This window comes from Drechmeria coniospora, chromosome 03 (genome assembly GCF_001625195.1).
Source record: "Drechmeria coniospora strain ARSEF 6962 chromosome 03, whole genome shotgun sequence".
NCBI lineage: Eukaryota > Fungi > Ascomycota > Sordariomycetes > Hypocreales > Ophiocordycipitaceae > Drechmeria > Drechmeria coniospora.
This window is the reverse complement of record NC_054391.1, coordinates 9,096,048-9,118,050: the sequence shown is the minus strand read 5'-3', so window position 1 is coordinate 9,118,050 and position 22,003 is coordinate 9,096,048. Positions and strand designations below refer to the sequence as shown.

General features: G+C 58.9%; 7 protein-coding genes across 7 annotated transcripts; 3 read left to right on the top strand and 4 right to left on the bottom strand.

Moving 5' to 3' along the window:
* Window positions 1-835: 835 nt before the first annotated feature.
* Window positions 836-2,992, bottom strand: DCS_08122 (uncharacterized protein; the record flags this gene model as incomplete). The annotated part of the gene is made up of 5 exons (XM_040805403.1): window positions 836-1,276; window positions 1,348-1,458; window positions 1,646-1,775; window positions 1,897-2,011; window positions 2,818-2,992. 5 exons carry the CDS (start codon window positions 2,990-2,992, stop codon window positions 836-838), a joined length of 972 nt encoding a protein of 323 aa, XP_040655507.1.
* A 428-nt stretch (window positions 2,993-3,420) lies between these two features.
* On the bottom strand, window positions 3,421-5,004 carry DCS_08121 (uncharacterized protein; the record flags this gene model as incomplete). The annotated part of the gene is made up of 2 exons (XM_040805402.1): window positions 3,421-4,049; window positions 4,122-5,004. 2 exons carry the CDS (start codon window positions 5,002-5,004, stop codon window positions 3,421-3,423), a joined length of 1,512 nt encoding a protein of 503 aa, XP_040655506.1.
* A 2,295-nt stretch (window positions 5,005-7,299) lies between these two features.
* On the bottom strand, window positions 7,300-10,806 carry DCS_08120 (calcium permease; the record flags this gene model as incomplete). Its single annotated transcript, XM_040805401.1, has 4 exons — window positions 7,300-7,728; window positions 7,788-8,015; window positions 8,055-10,528; window positions 10,605-10,806. 4 exons carry the CDS (start codon window positions 10,804-10,806, stop codon window positions 7,300-7,302), a joined length of 3,333 nt encoding a protein of 1,110 aa, XP_040655505.1.
* Window positions 10,807-12,780: 1,974 nt separating this feature from the next.
* Window positions 12,781-14,013, top strand: DCS_08119 (uncharacterized protein; the record flags this gene model as incomplete). Its single annotated transcript, XM_040805400.1, has 2 exons — window positions 12,781-13,015; window positions 13,079-14,013. The coding sequence occupies 2 exons, from the start codon at window positions 12,781-12,783 to the stop codon at window positions 14,011-14,013; spliced, it is 1,170 nt and encodes a 389-aa protein (XP_040655504.1).
* A 271-nt stretch (window positions 14,014-14,284) lies between these two features.
* DCS_08118 (uncharacterized protein) lies at window positions 14,285-14,786 on the top strand (the record flags this gene model as incomplete). The annotated part of the gene is made up of 2 exons (XM_040805399.1): window positions 14,285-14,416; window positions 14,463-14,786. 2 exons carry the CDS (start codon window positions 14,285-14,287, stop codon window positions 14,784-14,786), a joined length of 456 nt encoding a protein of 151 aa, XP_040655503.1.
* A 27-nt stretch (window positions 14,787-14,813) lies between these two features.
* DCS_08117 (meiotic chromosome segregation protein) lies at window positions 14,814-16,052 on the bottom strand (the record flags this gene model as incomplete). Its single annotated transcript, XM_040805398.1, has 3 exons — window positions 14,814-15,325; window positions 15,425-15,802; window positions 15,923-16,052. The coding sequence occupies 3 exons, from the start codon at window positions 16,050-16,052 to the stop codon at window positions 14,814-14,816; spliced, it is 1,020 nt and encodes a 339-aa protein (XP_040655502.1).
* Window positions 16,053-18,964: 2,912 nt separating this feature from the next.
* DCS_08116 (uncharacterized protein) lies at window positions 18,965-21,717 on the top strand (the record flags this gene model as incomplete). Its single annotated transcript, XM_040805397.1, has 2 exons — window positions 18,965-21,247; window positions 21,523-21,717. The coding sequence occupies 2 exons, from the start codon at window positions 18,965-18,967 to the stop codon at window positions 21,715-21,717; spliced, it is 2,478 nt and encodes an 825-aa protein (XP_040655501.1).
* Window positions 21,718-22,003: the final 286 nt, after the last annotated feature.

The following is a 22,003-nucleotide window of genomic DNA, read 5'->3' as shown; positions in this document are numbered from 1 at the left end:
CGAGGTGTTTCTTGCTAGATGCTCGCGTGGTTGTGACTCAGACACCCTCCGATGGCTACAGCGTCAGGCAAGCTCTTTCATCATCAGATGATTTGAAATAATACGCCACTGAATTTTTGCATATTGCACGTGTCGTGAAAACAGTTGAGGCCAAAGCGAGGGCGAAGAACCTGCTGCATGCGACACCTTACCTGGCACTGCTGTTGACCGTGCGATTGACCATTTGAGCGAACTGAAACAAAGAATGATGTTGGGTCGCTCATGGATGCGTAGTGCGGAAGGTCAATTGGAACAAAGGAAGATCGAGACAAAAGAGCCAAGCGATACATACCGTGACCATCGACATCTGAATCTGCGCCTGAATGCGGTCCGTCGCGGCTAGCGGTGCGGGCCGACACAAGCCCTACCGATTAAGTGGGTACGCACTTGAGCATGCCGAAGACCTCATTTCCTCCACGGCAGCTGCCGCACCTCATTCTTCTACCGTTTGCCGTCGTAAGTGCCGTTTCCCAGATTCCCTGACTGTCGAATGGAGTTTTCTATGATTGATAGCGCAATCGAGCTGCAGGAAGTGAAAAGGAGCTTGGCCACAGCTCTATTCTTCCCTGACGACATGCTGTAAGCTCATGGCCAAGTTGTCAACTGAGCAATGTATATATACCCCCTCATCTCGCAAGGGGAACAGCACGTCCAGTGGCCATCTTGGTGATGATGAACTTTCTCGAACAGAGTTATCACGATGTTTGGGCCCTGCCATTCGTGATGTCTAATGCCTAGCTCGAGGGAGGGGTTAGTAAGACAGAGATAGGCAGGCATGGTGAATTCTTGAGCCGGATCAATTCCCGGTCTGCATTGTCCGAGGGCGCTCTGCCGTCCACTCTTGTAGTGTATGATCAGTCCCCGGCAGGTCACCGTTCCCGGTATGTAAAACAGCAACACTTTTCGTGGCGCCCTCCAGCGAGGCCGATGAGAAAGCAGGTTTCATCATTGTCGACGGGAGCGAATCAAATGCAACGTAGACGTTCTGCAGTACAAAGTCTTCGTTGTCGGAGTACGCGCCAACGAATGAGATGGGCAGACTGTCTGGCTTGTCAAACACTAGCATCGCAGGCTCCTGGATGATGGAGAAGGACTTTTCGCGGCTGCCGATCAAAATGTCTTCAGCCGCCTCGAAGCCAATCTGCAGACTATTAGAGAATTCGAGGAACGGATGGAATAGCATCTTACGAGGAGACTTTGCAGCCTCGCGGCACTCCTCGATCGTCGTTCGACATGGCTAAAGCCAATGCTTGTAATTCTGTCTTGGATGGGTACGTATAACCAATCAACCCTTTTATGTCGATTCACTGGCAGCGTCTCAAAGGTGCTCTGGGCGCAAGGTCGATTGTTCGTATGAGCATGCACGGCAAACGTTGAGCCGCACGACATGAACATGGGGAAGCCCGTGCAGTCGTGGACCTGTAGCGTTCCGAGACGGCGAGGCAGGATTCGACGGGAAATCTCGTCGAAGCAGCGTTCGGGGGGCGGTGGGCAAGGCGTATCCCAAATGTTGAATCCACCTTGTTCGCCAGCGGGAAGTTGTAAACGGCCTAGGTCATGCTGCCGATATGAGCGAACGAAGGGCGAAAATTGGAGATGGACAAACTTTGAACTCCACAAGCACGCCGGAGAAGCGGTCGGCTTCCTCGACGATGAATGCCTTTCCCTCGCACGAAGGCTGCCGCTCGACGGCGACACAGATGGCCTTTCGCTCACTCTTTCGATGCGAGAGAGTCCTCGAGAATTGAACATTAGACGCATGATCAGCCTCCTTGGCCCGTTGTTTTGTTTGGGCGGATGACCACGAGACCACGATTCGACATCAGCGAGACGGATGGGTTGTGAGGTGATACATACCGCTGAGATGACACCAATCCTCGACGGAGGTCCAAGACGGCGGTATAGTGCCGAGGAGGGCGCAGCTGACAGAATCCCCAGATGATTGAAACAAGCTCCGGCGGCAACGACGGCACTCGAGGCAGAAGGTCACGTAAAATTTCCAGATATCCGCAGCTCACCCAAGGATCCTGATCGAGCGGTACAGCACCCTGCCACGGACTCCTCCAGGTGGCGGCAACCCATAGAGATGGAAGATCAGGATGCTACCACTTCCCCGCTTCGGACAGGAAGAGCTTCAAGCAAGCCGTGTGGATGATGCAGCTTTCCGGGGACGCAATGCACCTTTTGCAATCGGGAAAACGACAAAGAAGCCATTCATGGTCATGATTATTGTCACAGTATCCAGAGTCGGGGAAGTTGGGCTTCTTGAATACGTCTCGAGAAACTGGAGGCAAGCAAGAGGAGGAAGGCATTTGCCATGACGAGCTGGAGATGACAGCGCGTGAACATTGATCCGAGACCCTGGCACCTACCCGCCATTGCCAAACCGAGGTAACGACAGTGCATTAAATATTATCATTAATACCATATTAATTCTACCATATTAATTCTACCATATTAATTCTCCCATACTAATTCTCCCATACTAATTCTCCCATACTAATTCTCCCATACTAATTCTCCCATCCTAATTCTCCCATACTAATTCTCCCATACTAATTCCAATTACGTTACAGACTTCGTACATGAATTCGCGAATTCTGCATTGCCAACCCGGTAGCATACCAGCAGCATACTTTGGTGGAAATACATCTTTGTTATCCTCCTCTCTCATCTTCACAAAGTAGGAAGTGATGCGTTGGGGTTATGTACTCCCTGCCGCCCACTGCAACCGTCAACGGCCTTGTGTGTTGCCCATCGACGTAACCGAGGACTTACGACTAGGGTCAGCATCAACTGTGATGGCAAAGTGTTCCGTTTCATGCTCCATGATTTCAACCGGGTTGTTCCAGGCCAGACTGTTGAGCCTCTTGACTGTTCTCCCTGAATATTTGCCCTCGAGGCTGACCGTCCTCTGGTGAAATTTCCACTGTCGTAGACGGTCCTGTGTCATTCTGTTTCTGTGCAACTTATCCTGACTTGATATTCCCGAGCCGCTTCGTCATGATGGCTGCACCCGGAATCCTTCGCAAGCTTCCCTGATCTAGACAGCAATTTTATCCATGGACATCTACTGCACTCGGGGCGCGCTCGCGCCGGTTGGTGAACCATGTTTGAGCTCAAAGATGCTTCCCTGTGTCGATCGAAGGGACGGCATGGGTATTTTGCAACGTACTCTTCGTCCTCTCCCCACGACCCTGTGTCCGTATGCCTAGCGTTGACTGCTCATCGTTCCGAAAGGAAAATGAACAACCAAGCATCAAGCCTCAAGATTAAAATGACAAGAAGCCAGGGAATAGGATTGCTACCCACCTTTGACCTAACTACAGGCCGCCTCCAACGTGGGCGGCCCTTCGTTTGGATACAAGCCACGCTCTGCGTTCATCCTTCGGCTAGTGCCCGTCGCACTTCGAACGTGAACAGGTAGTTGCTTTCGCGCTCGGCGCCAAATTCGAACTCGGCGCTGCCGGTGCTCTCCCTCCGACCACCAAACCGCCACGGTCTCTCCGCTGGAACTGACGCATCCACTCTATTCCGCCGTGGTGGAACAGATGGCGTAAAGTTGCGGCACGTGCCGGCAACGCTCAGGAAGCGGTGGCAGGTTGCGACGACTCGACGGCCCGTGAGCGATCGGGGAATCTCGTGGGCGCGACTGTTGCATGAGTGACGAACCATCTTGGCCGCTGCTTGAATAAACATCTTGCTTGGAGCGCCCCTTCGCGGGCGCGTCGGCTTTCGATGGCCAGGGATCGTGGGCCCGGGCCTCGGTCGAAGTAGACAAGGGACGGGGATGCTCCAGTCGCAGGCGAGGATGCCGAACCGAACCGTCTCGGGGCTCTCGTGCCGGCCGAACGAGCTCCCGTTGGCGTAGCGTACGAAGGATTCCCGCAGCCAGGCGCAAATGCCACGCGTTTTCGGGTCCATCTTCCACGATCCGTTGCTGGAGCCGTCGCTGCTCATCTCGTGGAACAGTCGGCCTCGGGCGCGGAATTTTCGAAGAGACCCGTCTCCTAGATGGTTTCAGGTTAGCCTTGGAGACAGCAAAAGCCCTTTCCGTCGTTTTCGCGCATTCTTGCCTTGACCGCGAGACGGCTGCTCTCGTTGTGGTGGCGGCATCTCGTCGTCATCCTTTCTTTTGACGATGAAATAATCGATCAGATAAAACTCTTCGAGCTTGGGAAAGTGCCTGGCAAGGAGCTGATACAGGTGCGCCGGGTACCGTCCTCGGTCCAAGACCTCGTCGGGCTTTGCGCAATCGGCGCCGCCCTTGGGGGCCAAGACTTTGGGGTGCCAAATTGGCGAGAACTTAACGGCGGCCCGCTTGATCGAGTCAAGCCCCGGGCAATCGAGCTGGAAGTCAAGGTTGCCGTCCGAGTTGAAGAGTTGGGGTGGCAGGTATTCGAGGCATACCAGGTCGGGCGAGCCTTGGAGCGCCACGATGTTTCCGTTGCCAAGCCGGAGGGCTTTTGGTCGGTGCCAGAGGCTCCGCGTCAAGGCATCCGTCTCCCTATCAACGTCGCAGAGGATGGCCAGACGCTTGTACAGGGCCACGTAGTTGGATATGTCGACTTGGTGGTTGGGGTTGCTCGCGACCAGCTCGGCCGTCAGCATCGGCCATGGACGAGCCCGAGGCGGGGGATGGTGAAGGGGAGTTGGGAGCGAGGGGAGGCGAGACGGAGGAGACGGAGACCGATGCTGAGCCTGGGACTCGAGTAGTAGGACCCTGTCGACGTCGTCGATGTCGTTTTCACCATTGTTCTGGTGCCCGACGCCGTGCCCGACGCCGTCACCGTCGCCAAGGTGTGTGCCTGGCCAGGGAGGCGTCGATCCCCAGTTCCAGGCTCCGTCGACGGGTTCGACCTTGAGAAAGTTGACGCCGGGGTCTGTCAGGTGCGCCTCCCACACCTTGTGCCGAATCTCTGGGGGCAGGAATGGAAAGAGATGAAAGCCGGACGGCAGGTCCATCTCTGGCCTAGGCCGAGGAGGGTGTCGCGGTACGAGGTGCGGTCCTCCGAGCCTGCGTAACTATGATAGATGATGGCCGGATCAGTCAGGCTCGGACTCGGACTATAACCAGGAAGTGGACGTTGGATCCGATTATGGCTTGGATGTGGCTCGGACGGACCGTTTCCAGGAGGCAGCCGGCCGGAGAGGTTTCGTTGGAGACCGCTGCGCAGGTGGTGGTGAGAAACGAGCTGACGGCTGATGGATATATGCAATAGAAACGAAGAATGTTCAATGTTAAGGGGAGAAAAAGGTTGGGAAGGGGGGGGGGGGGCTTGAAGCCCTGGTTATCGGCGAGACAAACACGGGCTGGTGGTGCAGGAGACATGGTGGTGCTGTTGCTGATAGGGGGGAGAGCGGCTGAGTGCAGAGCGCAAATACGTGCAGGTACCGTTTGTTATACACCATGTAGGCACCGCACGCCATCTTTGCCGTCAGATTCTCTCATTGCATAATGGCTAGTACTCGCAGTGTGTCTTCTTCATTCGTCCAGCCCTGCCTGCCTCATCCTTCTACGCCAGCTGCTGAACCGATAGGTGAGGCACTGCTTTCAGGGTAGTGATGGGTAGCGTGACTGAACAGCTGGCCGTTGCGGCGTCTCCTTCCAGCGGCTCGCTGAACTTGCCGCCATGGACAGATTTTACTCCAGGCTTGCTTGCCGTTCTGTCTTTGTTCGTTTTATGTTTTCCTTGGACGTCGTGTCGCCTTCTGTTGCCCCAGAGCCCGGACTGCGTGATGCAAAGGGGCTCGCCTATTCGAGGAGCTGGCGTGAAAGGACCGAAACTCGCGATAGCAACGGGAAAGCAGCAGCTCATTCGCTTTCTGCCTTGTCCTGTCAGTGCAGCTCTGGCCTCGTCGCGTCCTGCGTCCACATACCCATCAACCTGACGGCCATGTTTGCCCCTGCTCCAATCCAACGGCCGAAACAAGTACGGAGCAAAGGCAATGTGTTATGGGAAAGGTTGTAGGGGTAGTTGGTGTAGCTGTAGGTGTAGCTGTAGGGGTAGTTGAAGGAGTAGTTGTAGGGGGGATTGTAGGAGTAGTTGTAGGGGGAATTGGAGGAGTAGTTGTAGGGGTAGTTGTAGGTGTAGTTGTAGGTTAGTTGTAGGGGTAATTGTGGGAGTAGTTGTAGGGGTAGCTGTAGGGGTAGTTGTAGGGGTAGTTGTAGGGGTAGTTGGAGTAGTTGTAGGGGTAGTTGTAGGTGTTTTAGTTGTAGTTGTAGTTGTAGGGGTGGTTGTAGGTGTTGTTGTACAGTGGGGGGGGGCAAAAAGTATTTCCCCCCCTTCAGGTACCATTTTCTATTGGGTTATAGTGGACTAGGATTGTGATACTTAAGGGTGGGCAAATACCTTTTGCCACATACTGTAGGTGTAGTTGTAGGTGTCGTTGTAGGGGTAATTGTAGGTGTAGTTGTAGGTGTCGTCGTGGGTAATTGTAGGTGAAGTTGTAGGTGTGTGTAATTGTAGGTGAAGTTCGTGGGTAATTGTAGGTGAAGTTGTAGGTGTCGTTGTAGAGGTAGTTATAGGTGTTCGGAGTACAGCAGTGTTGCACCTATAATACCTGTATGTGCGCCGTGATTATGCACCTGTAATACTTGTACAGTACCTAGTACTGCAGGGGTGCTCCGTACGAGAACAGTGGTTATGTCCCTATAATGGTCGCATATTCCTCGCATATAATGCCCTGTCCACTCTGCTCCGACATCTCCGCATCGGCCTCCCCTCCCCCACCCTCCACCCACACAAGATCGAAGGATCCTCTGCGGTTGCGAGATCGGGAATCACCAGATGCAACGACTTGGCGGCGATTGAGCTCCACTTGCCGCAACTTGGTCACCATCCGCAAATGGTGCTCAATCGGTGGCAAGCAGATACGGCGAGAGAACCACGTTCATGCTGCCGTTCGTATTTGGAGCTAATTATATACAGCGCTACAGGGTATGTATGCGGTTCATCGCCTGCCATGGCCAACCGTCGGCTCGCAAAGGAGCAGTGGCAGTCATCGACGCCGACGAGAAAGCAAAGAACGGAACGTCCTAAACAATGCCAGCATCTTCCGCTGGCAATCGCAATCGGCTTCAATGAAACAACCCCCCCCGCCCGCGACAAGTGATACAACAGCACACGCCCCCTCGTGCCGGCCATTCATCATCCTTCGAGCGTCCCCACCGCAACTCTGGCCTCGGCGGGTATCAATGATAGTGTCAACGAAGCAAGGCAGAAAAGGAAGCGCACCCGGAGCCGCACCGTCTCACCCTCAGGCCTGGAATGCCGGTCCGCTCTTCGACCTGCCCATGGTCTTGTAGCTCTGGAACCGGCCATCCCCGCCCATGGTGTCGAACCGCTGCATGCCCATGACGTCCGACACGTAGCCGCTGAAGAAGAAGCCGGTGACGACGACAAGGTACGTCAGCAGCAGGATGCTGCCCTTGAAGTAGTTGCTCTTCCCCTCGCCGTACACGTAACTCAGCAGGAAGACGCAGAGGATGACGGTGACCATGTCCCACTGGGGGAAGAGCAGCGAGAAGGTGTACGACGTCGCCTCCCCGCCGTCGGGGATGTTCGGGTACAGGGCCGAGAAGAGGACGAGGCAGGGGATCTGGAGCAGGCAGACCTGCAGCGCGTACGCCGAGCCGATTTCCATGGACAGCGCGATGTTTCCGTTCATGGCGAACGAGATGGCGTTCTGTAATCTGGTCAGCAGAGCGCGCCTCGGCCAAGCCGGGGGAGTCGACGACGACGTACGAGGAACTCGGTCGTGTTGGGAACAAGCGCAAACAGGGTGATGCCGAGGAACTTTTGATCGATCGAGAAGCTTTCGAGGACGACGTCGACGGTGTCGACGAGGATCTCGGCGATGACGGCGTACAGTATCGTCGCCGCCAGCAGGATGACGGCGCTCTTGGTTCGGCCCCAGTTGGGCGCGTCGTGCCCGCCGCCGCCGTGACCTCCGGCGTGCGCCGTCGTCACCGTCTCGGCGGCGGCCGTCGCCGCGTCGCCGCCGTCGAAGACGGCCGCCGGCCGAGGCGTCGATCGAGCGGTGCCTCCGAGATGCGTCGGCGCGCCCGAGATCTTCCGGGACATGCGGTCCCGAGAGGCGATGGTGGCAGCCGTCGCCGCGATTTCCGCCACCTCCCTCGCGAGCGCCGAATTGTCGGCCGGGCTGAGGCCGGGAACGTGCATCGCCGTGCGGACGGCGTCGGAGCTCTTGGGGGGCACGACGTGCGGCGTGCTCGGCATGCCGTTGGCCATGGCGTCGAGGTTCATCCTCGACGGTTTCCGGGAGAGCGTCTCCGCCGCGGGGGGCAGGCCGACCTGCTTCAGGGACTGGCCGAGGATGCGCTTGTACAGGTGGGACTCGCGAATGTCGGTGCCCGTCGTTTCCGTCGCCGACGGCTGCGAGTTTCGAATCATCGACGCCTGGAGGTGCTCCTCGTGCTTCTTCTCCTCCACCTCGGCGTTCCAGATGACGGCCGCGTGCGTCCGGAGGGTGAACCACAAGCCGATGAGGTAGGAGAGGAAGAGCATGGCGGCCGAGAGGTAGCAGTACGGTCGAACGGCTTCGAGGTAGAACCGATCGTCGAGCGCCGGCGTCTGGGAGAAGTAGCAGCGTCGGCAATCGCGCGCGTCGCCGGCGTTGCTGGTGCCGCCGGGGCCGAAATCCTGGCAATCCAGGCACTTGAGCTCGTGGGTGCCGTAGATCTGGTAGAAGAGCGTCGGGCCGAAGGCGCCGACGGTGGCGAAGAGCAGCATGGTCGAGGTGACGCCGGCAGACCTCGCGTTGAACCGCTGCGTCTTCCGCTTGATGGCGCCGAAGCACATGGAGATGCCGGGCAGGAAGAGGATGCCGGCGAAGATGCTGCCGACGATGCTCCCCTCGACGAGCTGTCCCTTTCCCTGGCTCAGGGCGACGCAGTAGAGGAAGACCTCGACGACGGTGGCGAAGAAGGCGTTGATGGCGGCGCCCAGGCCCATCGACGACTGGGCCGAGATGGAGGCGACGGCCTGGCCGATGAAGTAGGCCAGCGGGATGATGGAGAGCAGGCCGGCGGTGAAGAGGAATGCCGGCGAGGTGATGATCGAGTTCACGTGCAGAACGCGGTCCAGGACGAGCCAGTCGAAGATGACGAACATGACGACGGCCATGAGGTTGATGAGAAAGATGTTGGTGCCGTCGACGGTGTACTTCCAATACTTGGAGCCGACGGCCCGGTAGGTGCAGAGCAGGATGGACGAGTCGGGCGCGTCGTCGGCCCGCGTGTACTTGACGTGGGATTGAAACGAGAGGGCGAGCGGATGGCGCCGGAGGTGGTCGAAGAGGAGGATGGTGACCTTGCCCATGGGGATCCAGAAGACGAGGAACCAGCAGATGGCGGAGACGACGATGAGGGAGGGCGAGATGAGGCAGTAGAAGAAGATGAAGAAGATGACGCGGCCAATGTTCCACTCGCCTCGGCCGAAGAGCCTCCGCTTCATCCTCGGGTGGGCATCCCCGGAATCGCCGCGGCGGCCGCGGCCCAGCAGGCTCTCCGTCTCGCTCGGCTCCGCGTCGTTGCTCGGCCTCGAGCGTCCGACGATGGATCGGCCCCGGTCGGGGCCGAAGAAGAGCCGTCCGTACTCGAGATCGCCGCTCTGCCACTGCTCGTACTCGGAGATGCTTCGACCCTCGTTGCCGTCCTCGTCCATGTAGGCCTCGTCCTTCTCGAGCCGGACGAACTTGCCGAACGGATAGAAGAGGTACGAGGCCAAGCCCCAGAGGACCCTGCCGTACTCTCGGCCGCTCGGGGCGGCGGCGAAGATGAGGCAGATGACGGCGCCGAGGGCCGCGACGCTGGCCATCCACCAGCCGAAGAGGACGGTCCAGACGAGGTTGAAGAGGAGCAGCCAGTGGCTAACGTGACCGCCGGGCGCCGAATGAATGTCTGCCTGGGCAAACTTTTGGATGGACCGATGCTTCTTGTACAGCGCAGGCTTCCACACGCGGATGCCGAAAGGATGCGTCTCGTTGATGGCCTGCTGCCGATCCTTGAGGGTGAAGCTCTCGGCATCGCTCGCGTGGCCGTCCGAATCGCAGTCGTCCTCGTCGTCCGACGGCGGTCGCTCGACGCCATCCTCGACCTCAACCTCCCCCGGTTCGGTCGTGGCCGACGTCGGTGCCGCTTGACCCTCGTGCTCTTCGTCCTCGCCCATGTCGCGGAACGACTGGATGCGAGGCAGCGAGGACTGCGGGGGCCGACGCCTCGAGCGATTCGCCTCCACCTCGTGCGTCTCGTCATCGGCGGAGAAGACCTCGCCCCGGTGCGGCGTGTTGGAGGAGATGCGACGCGACAGAGGCGGCTTCCGAAGGCGCACAAAGGACTTTGCTCGATCGGTGCTCGAGGAAGCCGTGTGGGTCATCTGTGCCGATGCCCTCTGAAGCAGGGATGGTTCGACGGGGCTTCGGCTGGTGCTCGCCATGGCCGCCGAGGCGGTGCTGTGTATTGATCCTGAAGCCGAGGCGGTGTGAGCGAGGAGGTTCATCGGCGTCGACAGGAGAGCGGGATTCCCATGACGGCGGCTTACCATATCCGACGCCGACGCCATCGGGTCGTCGTCGCACCGTGTCTGTGGATTGGAAACTCTCCGACAAGCCATCGGCCTCGAGCCCTGCGGGCGGCTCGATGGCCGTGGTGGGCGTGCGGGTAGTTGTAGGTGAGGTCATGTCCGAGGACGACTGGCTCGGATAGCGGCCGTCAGACGGTGCCTCGGGCTTTGGGGGATCCATTCTCGCCGGCACGGGCAGCGCGGTTGACGCCCGGGAGCCTGTGCTCGACGTGTCGCCAGCTTGCTGGATGGTTTTTTCTCTCTCGACACCGCGGCAGTGGCTCCGGAAACCCAGGCGATGGGATTGAGACGAGATTAAATGCCGGCCCTGATCTCGACGACGAGACAGCGTATGGGCAGTCGGAAGCGTCGATGCAAGCCGTGCGTCGTGGCCGTCATTTAGGGGTCGGAGCGAAGATGTTGTTGCAGTCGAGGTGAGGCGAGACCAGAGCGGCGGCAGCGTCGGGGCCAACCACTGCTAAAGTAGCACGGATAAATTTGAAATGGGGACAATGCTGACTAGCTTCGCTAATTAGGGGATCTGGCGTGCGGCGTGTCGATGGAGGAACCGACGGCAGGCGTGCTTGCAGCTGTCGTCAACGAAGAAAGACTCGACGGCACGGGTTGCTTCGCGGAACAGTTTGGTCACAGAGCTCGACGATGCTGACTTGACCCGTGTCTCATCACCGAGAGCGCAGGCGAGTGCCAAGGTCGACGATGGGACGGGAGCTGAAGAACGAACGAACGAGGGAAGGACGGGCGGCGGGAGCCAGTTTACCGCTGCCGCATCCCTTTGCGTGCCGACGGGGCCGGACGAGGATCGCAGGGAGGAAAGAGAGTTTGGAATATTGATGCCTTGCTGCCGGAGACTGTGTCCACGAGGCCGCCCTCGAGGAATCGTGTGATGACAGCCGTTACCGCAGTCCACTTGAGGCCTGCCGCTATTGCGCGTGCCCCGTCCAGTGTCTCACGGTGCAACAACACCCACCGCACAGGCTTAGGTCACGCTGCAGCACCTCGGAGCAACCTCGAAGTCAACTAGCACAGGCACCTGCTACAGGACTAGTGCCCTGTTTGACGCCTATGACTTGGGGGGCGAACATGCAGGCGAACCACTGTGCAGTACGTACTAGTCCCTGCTACAACTTGTCCAACGAGTACATGCACTGTGCCTTCTACACGTCGATGTGTACCCTATATACCGTACACTGTACCGTAGTACAGGGCATTAAGTGCTATCAAGCGGAAGGCAGTCGTTTTAGCATAAATCTCAAGTATGATTCTCAAGTATGATTGAGTGTACACTTGCTGCATTGTAAATGCTTGCACGGAGTATTATGTACCTAGGTGAATGTCATTCCACGCCTACCTACAGTACACTTGCGCTACGAGTACGGTGTGAGAACTTAATAGCTCGAGGTGTACATACTCCGTACAGTGCACTGTACATCTACTAGGTAAGGAAGTACATACCTAGTACCTAGTACGGAGTACTTACTTGGAGTTACTTGTACTGGGCTGTATTACGTCGCGTCTACGGATATTCTGGTACTTACAAGTACTTGAACTAGTAGTACCAATGTTAGTGGTCCCGCCTCATCCCCCAGCATGATGCACCCAAGAAAGTGCACGGAGGATTACTACTTCCCAGTACTCGCAACGTACTGCACATGTACTGTACTAACATGACATTACATGTACAAGTACTCCATACTTAATACAGGTAATGGCTATGTACTCCGTACGGAACATTTAATTACTTAGGTAATATACGGCTTACGGGGTACGGATACTTGCTTCAAATAATACTTAAGTACTCCGTACTTGATCTAAGTACTTCTTACTCTTCACTCCGTATTACCCTGGTACGACATTCAAAGTACTCCGTACCCGTACATACTTACGTCAGGAACACGGAGACCGGCAAAAGCATGTTCCGAGGCAACACTGACCACGCTCTGGCCTACCATTACTGACTGTACTTACCCATCAAGCTGATTACGAGAACATAGGCAGCCTGGAACAGCTCCGTCCTGTCATCGTGCCTTCACCCAGTCGCCCGTTCCACGACCCAACACCCTCTGTCGCGCCCTCTCGAGGTGTTCCCATCCCATTGCGACTCCTCGCCGAGCCAACGACGTCGAGAACCGTCATCATGACGCTCGACCACTACTATCACAACAAGATCGAGGCCATGAAGCTCGAGATCCTCAAGGGTCAAGCAGCTCTGCGCCGGCTCGAGGCTCAGCGAAACGACTACAACTCTCGAGTGCGGCTACTGAGGGAAGAGCTAGGCTTGCTGCAGCAACCGGGCTCCTACGTCGGCGAGGTGGTCAAGGTGATGAGCACAAAGAAAGTGCTGGTCAAGGTGCATCCGGAAGGCAAATATGGTTCGTCTCCCCGACGCGGCCGCCTTGGGCGTGGCGATCCGAGCGCTGACGAATGAATGGCAGTCGTCGACGTGTCCGATAGCGTCGACGTCTCCAAGCTCACCCCCGGCAAGCGTGTCACTCTCCTGTCCGACAGCTACAAGTTGGAGAAGCTGCTGCCCTCGTCGGTCGATCCTTTGGTGTCCCTCATGATGGTCGAGAAGGTGCCCGACAGCACGTACGACATGATCGGCGGCCTGGATCAGCAGATTAAAGAAATCAAAGAGGTCATCGAGCTGGGCCTCAAGCACCCCGAGCTGTTCGAGTCTCTGGGCATCGCCCAGCCCAAGGGCGTGCTGCTCTACGGCCCTCCGGGTACCGGCAAGACGCTGCTGGCCCGGGCGGTGGCACACCACACGGCTTGCAAGTTCATCCGCGTTTCGGGTTCCGAGCTGGTGCAAAAGTACATTGGCGAGGGCAGCCGGATGGTGCGCGAGCTCTTCATCATGGCGCGAGAGCACGCGCCATCCATCATCTTTATGGACGAGATTGACAGCATCGGCTCGTCGCGCGTCGAGGGCTCCTCGGGCGGCGACTCGGAAGTTCAGCGAACGATGCTCGAGCTCCTGAACCAGCTTGATGGCTTCGAGCCGACGAAGAACATCAAGGTCATCATGGCGACGAACCGACTCGACATCCTCGACCCGGCGCTGCTGCGTCCGGGGCGCATCGACCGAAAGATCGAGTTCCCTCCGCCCAGCGTCGAGGCGAGAGCCGACATTCTGCGCATCCACAGCCGCAAGATGAACCTGACGCGAGGCATCAACCTGACCAAGATTGCCGAGAAGATGAACGGCTGCTCCGGCGCCGAGCTTAAGGGCGTCTGTACCGAGGCCGGCATGTACGCCCTGCGGGAGCGGAGAGTTCACGTGACGCAGGAAGATTTCGAGCTCGCGACGGCCAAGATCCTGAATAAACACGATGACAAGGAGGTGTCGCTTGGCAAACTATGGAAGTGATGCCGGCGGCGACCCGGGGGGGGAGGGGGCGAGCGGTATGGTCCCTATGTATGTCTTTCTGTCTGTCTGTCTGTCCATAGTCGGTCGACGCTGCATCTGCGTCGATGGAGCGGATTGCAAGCACGCAGGAGCTGCAAGAAAAAGCCTTGCCTGGCCCGACTTACACAATACCTATAAATACGACTTACACAATACCTATAAATACCACGGCATCACCGGCATGCGTCCTTGACGTTTTTTTTTTTTTCATTGCCAGGCAAGTGCCTTGAACATGCGATGCAGCAGGGTTCCCCAGACTGTCCTGCGCATCTTGCGCAAGCCCCTTTGCCATGGCATGACGGTCATGCTGCCACCGGACTGTGCTCTGGACTTGAAGCGCAATGAATGGGAAGTGCTTGTCGGGGTGAGTTTACCAGAAAACAGCCAGATGGCGCACTGCACACGGATAGGGCAACCTTTGTTCGTCGACTCACCCTCCCTTCCTGCAGGAATGCCAGGCCAACCGACGGGTCGAGGGAGACGCTGTCCAACGGCACGGGCGTGATGGACGCGATTCACGCGATGCCGTCCCCCTCACCCATGGGCGATCGAACTCCATGCCTGCCCCCATAGCGAGGTACTTTGGCGGGCTTCCAGCCGACCCTTGCGAGGAGCTCTTCATCCTGCAGGCGGAAAACCTGCACCAGCAGCGGACGGCAGCACTTGACCATCTCTCGCTCGCTCCGAGGGCCAAAGCCCCAGGACGAGAGGTCACCGCCAGGGCAGGTGCCTAGGGAGCGACGACGACGGACGACGGCCGGTTAGCCGAGCGAGACATTGACGACACGGGCGACCGAGGCACGGGGAGAAAAGTACGCACTTAGGGCCAGGAGAAGATCCTGCTCGGCGAGCAACTCGATGTTATCCCCACGCTGGGCCGGACACGGGTTCATGAAATACCTGCCCTCGTCGTCGAGCCCCGTGGCTTGAAAGAGGTTGATGACGTCGTGAACGTCGCGCTCGGCGAGGCCAAACTCGGCGACGGCACGGACCAGGTTCGAGTGGCAGTGGAAGTCGTACTGGGCCCCCGACGTCAGGACGGCCTTGATGTAGGGGTCACATCGCGTGCCGAGCAGGTCGTGCACGCGGGCGCCGTGCTGATCGGCACCGTACCAGGCTAGGCTGTCGTGAACAATGGTCGCGAGCGGCCGCATGTACGGCAGCGAGGACCAGAGCCGGTCGTAGGTGCCGAGGTGCGAGGCATGCAGCTGGCGCGTGCGGGAGGCCCAGAAACGCTCACGCGGATTGTGTCGGTTCCAGAGGTTGAGGTCGCCTGTGCCGCGTCAGAAAGGGGCCGGTCGAGGTTCGGAAGTGCTCGGCACCCGAGGGCCGACGCCGAGAGAGGGGGGAGATGTCACGACGTGCTTCGTACCAACCTGGGGGCCGTCCGGTGTGCTTATTCGAATGATGGATCCGGCCGGTGCCTCCCACGCCTTGCCGGACCGAATGGGTAGCGTGAACTCGTCGACCAGCACTCGCGGCGCTTGCTGGATCTCGTCGTATGCCTGCTTGTCCACGGTCAACGGGGAGCCGACCGTCGGGAGAAAGGCCGGCACAGGCTTGGGCATGTTCAAACGGCCTTTGAGCCGCTCGTCGACGGACTCTGGTTGCGCAGACTGGGCCATGCCGATGTTGGACTTGAGAGCACTAGCTAGGTAGGATAGCGAACAAGCGGGGAGCAGGTATGCCTGGGCTCGAGCAAGAGAGGGCACGGCCTGTTTTACGCTGGCCGGGATGACCAAGACGTCCACTTGATCAACGAAAACGGCGGATCATGCTGATGACAGTGCGGGGTTGAGGCGGGCGGCAAGGTGAGAGTTGGAGAGTGCATTTCCGTGACGAAAGATGGATAGGCTGTCACACGCCATACCATGCCATCGCCCACCCATCATCCACCTATCGCGTCTGGTTTCAGCACGCCTCGTGCGGTACTTCATTTGACATGTCATCGAGTCTCGGGCCAAATCTTTGCCATCAAGAACGGCGACAACGTGGGCCATCGAAACGTCGGGACAACCCTTGGCGGGCGTAGAGCAAGGCCAGCGGGGTTCGGCGCGACGTCCGGTGATGCGGCATGCCAGCAACCATCGATGATCGAAGAGGCCATCCAAGGACGTCAAAGTCATGACGAGTCCGCGCGAGTCCATCACATTACGCTCGCAGGGAGGGTGGCACGGCGGACCGTGGTGTTGGCCCGGCGTGACCTTGCGAGGTCGATGGACAGGGAGCAGCTCAGAGGTGGTTCCATGGTTCCCCCCTTCTCGGCATCATCACTTGATGCACAATGGGGGGGGGGGGGGATGAGAGGATCAGCAGGATCCAGGACGGCTTGGCGGGCGCTCACCGACCAACGGCCAGCGCCACCGTCAAGCGGTGCTTGGAGAGGCTTGCATTTAGAGAGTGAGAGGCAACGATGCAGGGAAGCGGAATGGGCAGAAGCGAATGAGATGATGGCCGTTCCGAAGCACACATGGCATCTGCTGGACCCGGTCACTCGAACGCAACAACGCAACGAACGAATGGCTCTCGGTCCATGCAGCCTCCAGATGCTCTCGAGGCGATTAGGGGTGCGCAAGCATTCTCACGAAAGACAAGCCAGAGCTGTTCGGAACAAGACAGGACGAACAGCAGCACGGCCGGATCGACTTGATTATTCGTAGATGCAATTTCCAGCTGCTAGCGAGGCGTTGACACACACTGAAGGTAGGAAGGAACGCCCGCACGGCTGTGCTTTGTTGAAGGGAGGCAAGTACGAAAGTAGAGTGCGCAAGTCCTGCGCCAACTGGCAAGAGCCTGAAAGCCATCTCCTTCCTCCCAATCCCATTCGGCTCCATCGGGCCATTCCATCAAGTAGCGGAAGGAAGGAGTCGTTGGCGAACCTGCCGCACTAGGCGCGGTCCCCAGGTGATACAGAAGCCGCCCTCGATGAAAATGAAGGCGATGCAACAATCAATGAAGGCGTCAATAAGCAGAAAGACGGGTGTATAGACGAGCAGGCATACAGATAGACGAATGGACAAGTAGGCGAGCAGGCAAGTAGGCGAGCAGGCAAGTAGGCGAACAGGCAAGTAGGCGAGCAGGCAAGTAGGCGAGCAGGCAAGTAGACAGGTCGGCAGAAAGACAGGCACGCAGGCAAGGTGGAAGGAAGGAGCGCAGTCAAAAAGGCAGTCAGGCACGCACGCACGCACGCAGGCAAGGTGCAAGGAAGGAGCGCACTCAAAAAGGCAGTCAGGCACGTACGCACGCACGCACGCAAGGTGGAAAGAAGGATGGCAGGCAGGCAGGCAAGGAGGCAGGTTGGCTGGGGCTGCAGGAGGCAGGGTCGGAGCAGGCGCCCCGGGAGGCGAGATTGGGCCATCTCTATGAAAACAAAATTCAGCTTTGCGGACTCTGTGCCCACAGCCGCACTTGGGCTGCGATTGAGAGCATTTTAATCGATAGCTACATACTACGCCTGTTGCGTTGTCTTGTTCATCGCCGTGCCGGAGACGATGGATCATGCATGATGTCGGGCGTGATTCTCGTGGCCTGGGCGCCTGCCATCCGAAGAAGGTTCCGGGCAGGGTTCTCAGGTAATGGAGCCAAAGGTAAGAGAAGCAGCAGCAAAAAGGACAAGCGACGCCGCTCGCTGACCCTCGCGCGAGCCGCAAGAGGAGGCCCGGGCCCAGGCCCAGGCAAGATCGACGGCGGCATCACGAATAACGACGGAGCCATGCTGGGGATCTGGTCGAGGTGGAGACCATGGCGACGGCTCGGGTGCATGGTGAGCTTCAGCGGAAGGGAGCGAGCTTGGCCAGATCGATGCTGACCCGTACCGCACAATACCTGTGACTGCACTCCTACCCCTACACCAACTTGTTGCGTGCGTCGGCACCTTTGCACTTGGGCGAATGGTGGATTCCCCATCGTCACAATCTCGCCCCTGGCACATATGCTTACGTACAAGTACTTGCACGTGAATTACTTGCTCAACTGCCCCTCTGCCACTAAGGTCGCCCTTCGCCAGAGAGGGGTAGCGAGAATGGATTTACGCATGAGCCAGCGGTAGTCATTCGCAAGTTTACGGCCTTCACGGTGGCCTGCTGACGTAGCCAGGCAGGCAGGCAGGCAGACAGACAGACAGGCAAACAGACACCCTTGTTGCGTGCGTCAGCACCTTGACACTTGGGAGAATGATGGACTCCTCATCATCTCAATGTCGCCCCCTCTGCCACCAAGGGTGGCGAGAATGGATTCACGCATGAGCCAGCAGCAAGTCATTCGCAACTACACGGCCTTACGGAGACGTGCTGATGTGGCCAACCTCAGCCCTTCGCGTCGACGGCGTCTCCGTGCTTGTCGGCTACTGCGGTCGCAAAGGCTGGCCTGCTCGACGCTGGAGCTGCTGCAGTCCCCGTCGCCGCCGCGGCTGCAGGGGCCAACGCAGCGGCGGTAGACTATTCTGGCGGCAGTAGGCCATGCGACGACGAATATTGAATCCCTTCCGGCCGATGGAGGAATGCATCTTCTGTCCTGGGATATAAAAAGGCCCGCCTCTTCCCTGCTCCCCTTCCTTCAGTCGGCATCATCAATATCAATCGCGCGCACTTGAAGTTCCGGCGACGCACGAAGCCGACTTGCCAGAGCACGACACGAACAGCCATCGTATCGTGCCCGTACGCGACGTACGGACCGGAGCGGAGAGCGTCGAGCTTTGGGTGATCGCAACGCCTGGAGACTGACCAGCCGAAGAGCCTGCCTCAGCTCTCAGGTGCCCCTCCTCCGCTTGTGCTGGCAAGGCAGAGCCTCCTGGCCTCACGTGGGTGGCCTGGACGCGTGTTCCCCGTCGCCCGGCGGTGCAGCTGCTGCCTCGTGCCATCGTCTGGCCGTGATTCTGCTCGGGGAGACGGGCCGCGGCCCACGGTCATCGCCCATGGAGCTGAGCGACCTCAACCCGACGGCCGGCCTCGAGCAGGTCGAGTCGGTCCTGCCGTCGCTGGTCTCGGGCGACGAAATGCGCTTTCTGCTGGAGACGGTGGACAACAATCTGCTGTTGCTCATCGACATCAGGTCCCTGCAACACTTTTTCTCGTCTCGCATCAAAGGCGCGCTGAGCATTTGTATTCCTACGGTGCTGCTGAAGCGGCCCTCTTTCGGCACGCAGAATTTGTTGCAGCAATTCGAGGGAGGTGCCGGTTGCGACAAGCTTGCGCGCTGGCCGGAGATGCAGTGGATCATCGTCTACGACATGCATGCCTCAGGCCTGGACGAGGCATCGCCGGCGCTGACCATGATCAAAAAGTTCACCAGGGAAAACTTCGCCGGGAGGATTGGCATCCTCTTCGACGGCTTCTGCGGCATTCAACGCGCTTTCCCGGAGCTCGTCGACTCCGAACGCGCCGATGCGTCATCGGTTGCTCAGCCTGACGATGCCGCCGGACTGGTCATTGGCGGAGTCTTGATGCCGCCGCAGTCTGGCACCGGTCATGACCCCGTCACCGTTGCAAATGAGACTCACATGGCGCACATTGCCCGGCTCGACTTGTCGGTACCGAAAAACGTCGACCGCGCCGTTCTCCCGCGCTGGCTGCGCGATGCCGTGTCAAGACGCGACCAAGGTATGACGGTTAGGAACAATTTCCTGCGCCTCGAAGTCGACGAATTCACGCGGAAGAAAGACGCGTTTTCGCAATACCTTCCCAGGGGACGAGACACGAGCGAGGTGGAGATCTACGGAGTCGAGCTACATGACAAGAACCGGTACAACGACATCATTCCCTACTATCACGCTCGCGTTCGCGTCCAAAGCAATCCGCGCGGAAGTTGCGATTACTTCAACGGAAGCTACCTGAAGTCCCTCGGGAGCCGGAAGGAGTACGTCGCCACGCAGGGGCCACTGCCAGCGACGTACGAGGACTTTTGGAGCGTCGTCTGGGAGCAAGACGTCCGCGTCGTCGTCATGCTCACGGCCGAGTGTGAGTTGGGACAGAACAAGTGCGACCCGTACTGGGAAGGCAGCCGGTTTGGTTGCATAAGTCTCACGCGTCTGTCGGAAGCAAAGGTTCCGCTCGACGTCGACGCCGCCCCGGCCGGTGCCGACGACCACTGCCTCATCGTCCGCAAGTTTATGCTGCAACGCGTGCCCAGCGAAGAGACGAAGAGGCCGAAGCCGGCGCGAAAGATCACTCAATTGCAGTTCTCGTCGTGGCCTGAATACGGCACTCCGGCGAAGCCTCATCATCTTCTCGCCGTGATCGAGTATGCCAACTTGATGCAGAACGAGGCCAACCTGTCAGACCCGCCGTCGCCTCTGTGGTTTGAGACGTCGCTCGGCGTTTTGCATCCGCAGTCCCCTGTGGGAGATGAGGAGTGGGCGGCCTGGAAGGCACGCAAGGCGTCGGCGCCCTCCGAGGCACAAAGGGCGGGCATCAAGGCACGCAGCGCGGCCATGAATGCACGCAGCGCGGCCATCAAGGCACGCAGCGCGGCCATCCAGGCACGCATGGAGCCGCCGCCGGCACCCAACGCACTCGAGCCGTCGCCGGCGGCCATCAGGGCACACAAGACGGCCTCGAGGGCACACAAGGCGGCCGTCGAGGCACGCGAGGCGGCCGCCGAGGCACACGAAGCGGCCATCAAGGCACAGGAGTCGATGGCGGCCAAGGCACAGGAGTCGATAGCCGCCAAGGCACGGATGCCAACGGCCACCAGGGCACAGAAGGCGGCCCACAGGGCACAGGAGGCGGTCATCAAGGCACGCGAGGTGGCCATCGAAACACGCGAGGCGGCCACCAAGGCGCGCGAGGCGGCCATCAAGGCACGCGAGTCGACGGCCACCAAGGTGTGCAAGCTGTCGGCGGCCATCAAGGCACGCGGGGCGTCCATCAAGGCACGCGGGGCGTCCATCAAGGCACACAGGGCGTCCATCAAGGCACACAAGGCGGGCATGAAGGCACGCAAGGCGGCCAGCAGGGCACGCGGGGGGGGCGGCAGGGCACGCAGGGGGGCCGGCAGGGCACACAGGCCGTCGGCGGCCGCCAAGGCACACGGGTCGTCGACGTTCACCAAGACCGGCAAGCTGTCCACGACGGAGACGGTTTTGAAGGCCTACCAGGAAGGCACGCTGGCGGCCATCTCCGAGAGAGGCGAGCTGTCGGCGTCGAGCAAGTACTGGGACGAAAGACCCGACCGCTGGGGGCGGACGCGTCCGATGCTGGTGCACTGCTCGTCCGGATGTGGCCGCACGGGCGCGTTCTGCACCGTCGATAGCGTCATCGACATGCTGAAGCGACAGCGCCGAGCGCACTTTTATCCGGGAAAGCCTCCCACCGCGCGCGACGCCGAGCGTGCGAGGGCTGCCTACAATTACACACGTGCTCATGCCAGGTTTAGCACGACGATGCCGGGTATGAGAATTGTCGACGTCGAAAAGGGGTGGCTGCACGATGACACGGTCGATCTCGTGCATATGACGGTGGCGGGATTTCGCAGGCAGAGGATGCACATTGTGCGCAGTCTTCCGCAGTTCGTCCTGTGCTACGACACAGTTCTCCAATGGATAGGCCGGATGAACGTCGGACGGAAGCTCGCCGGCAAAGGGCCCTATCTCATCCACCAGCCGAAGCTGTAGCCGCCGTTTCAGGCGGCATGAAGGATGCGGCCGACGCGAAGAATGCCGATTTGTGACGGGTCGAGCACCGGCAGCCACGGGCGCGCATAAGGATGGATGGGACGAGAGGACACGGGCGGCGGAAACAAAGGCACGCCTTGAAGGCCTATCGGAGAGCACGGGCAGCACGTCGGCTTGCACAATCCCGAGGCCGAGCACCGGCAAGGGGGTAGGAAGCCGTCGCGGGCACCGAACAGTACACCTAGGAATTCTTTTCCCTATACCTACTTAGTATGAAATAAGCACCCTGTACGTATGCCTGTCATTGCCGTCCAACTCTCATATAATTACCTGTACAAGCAC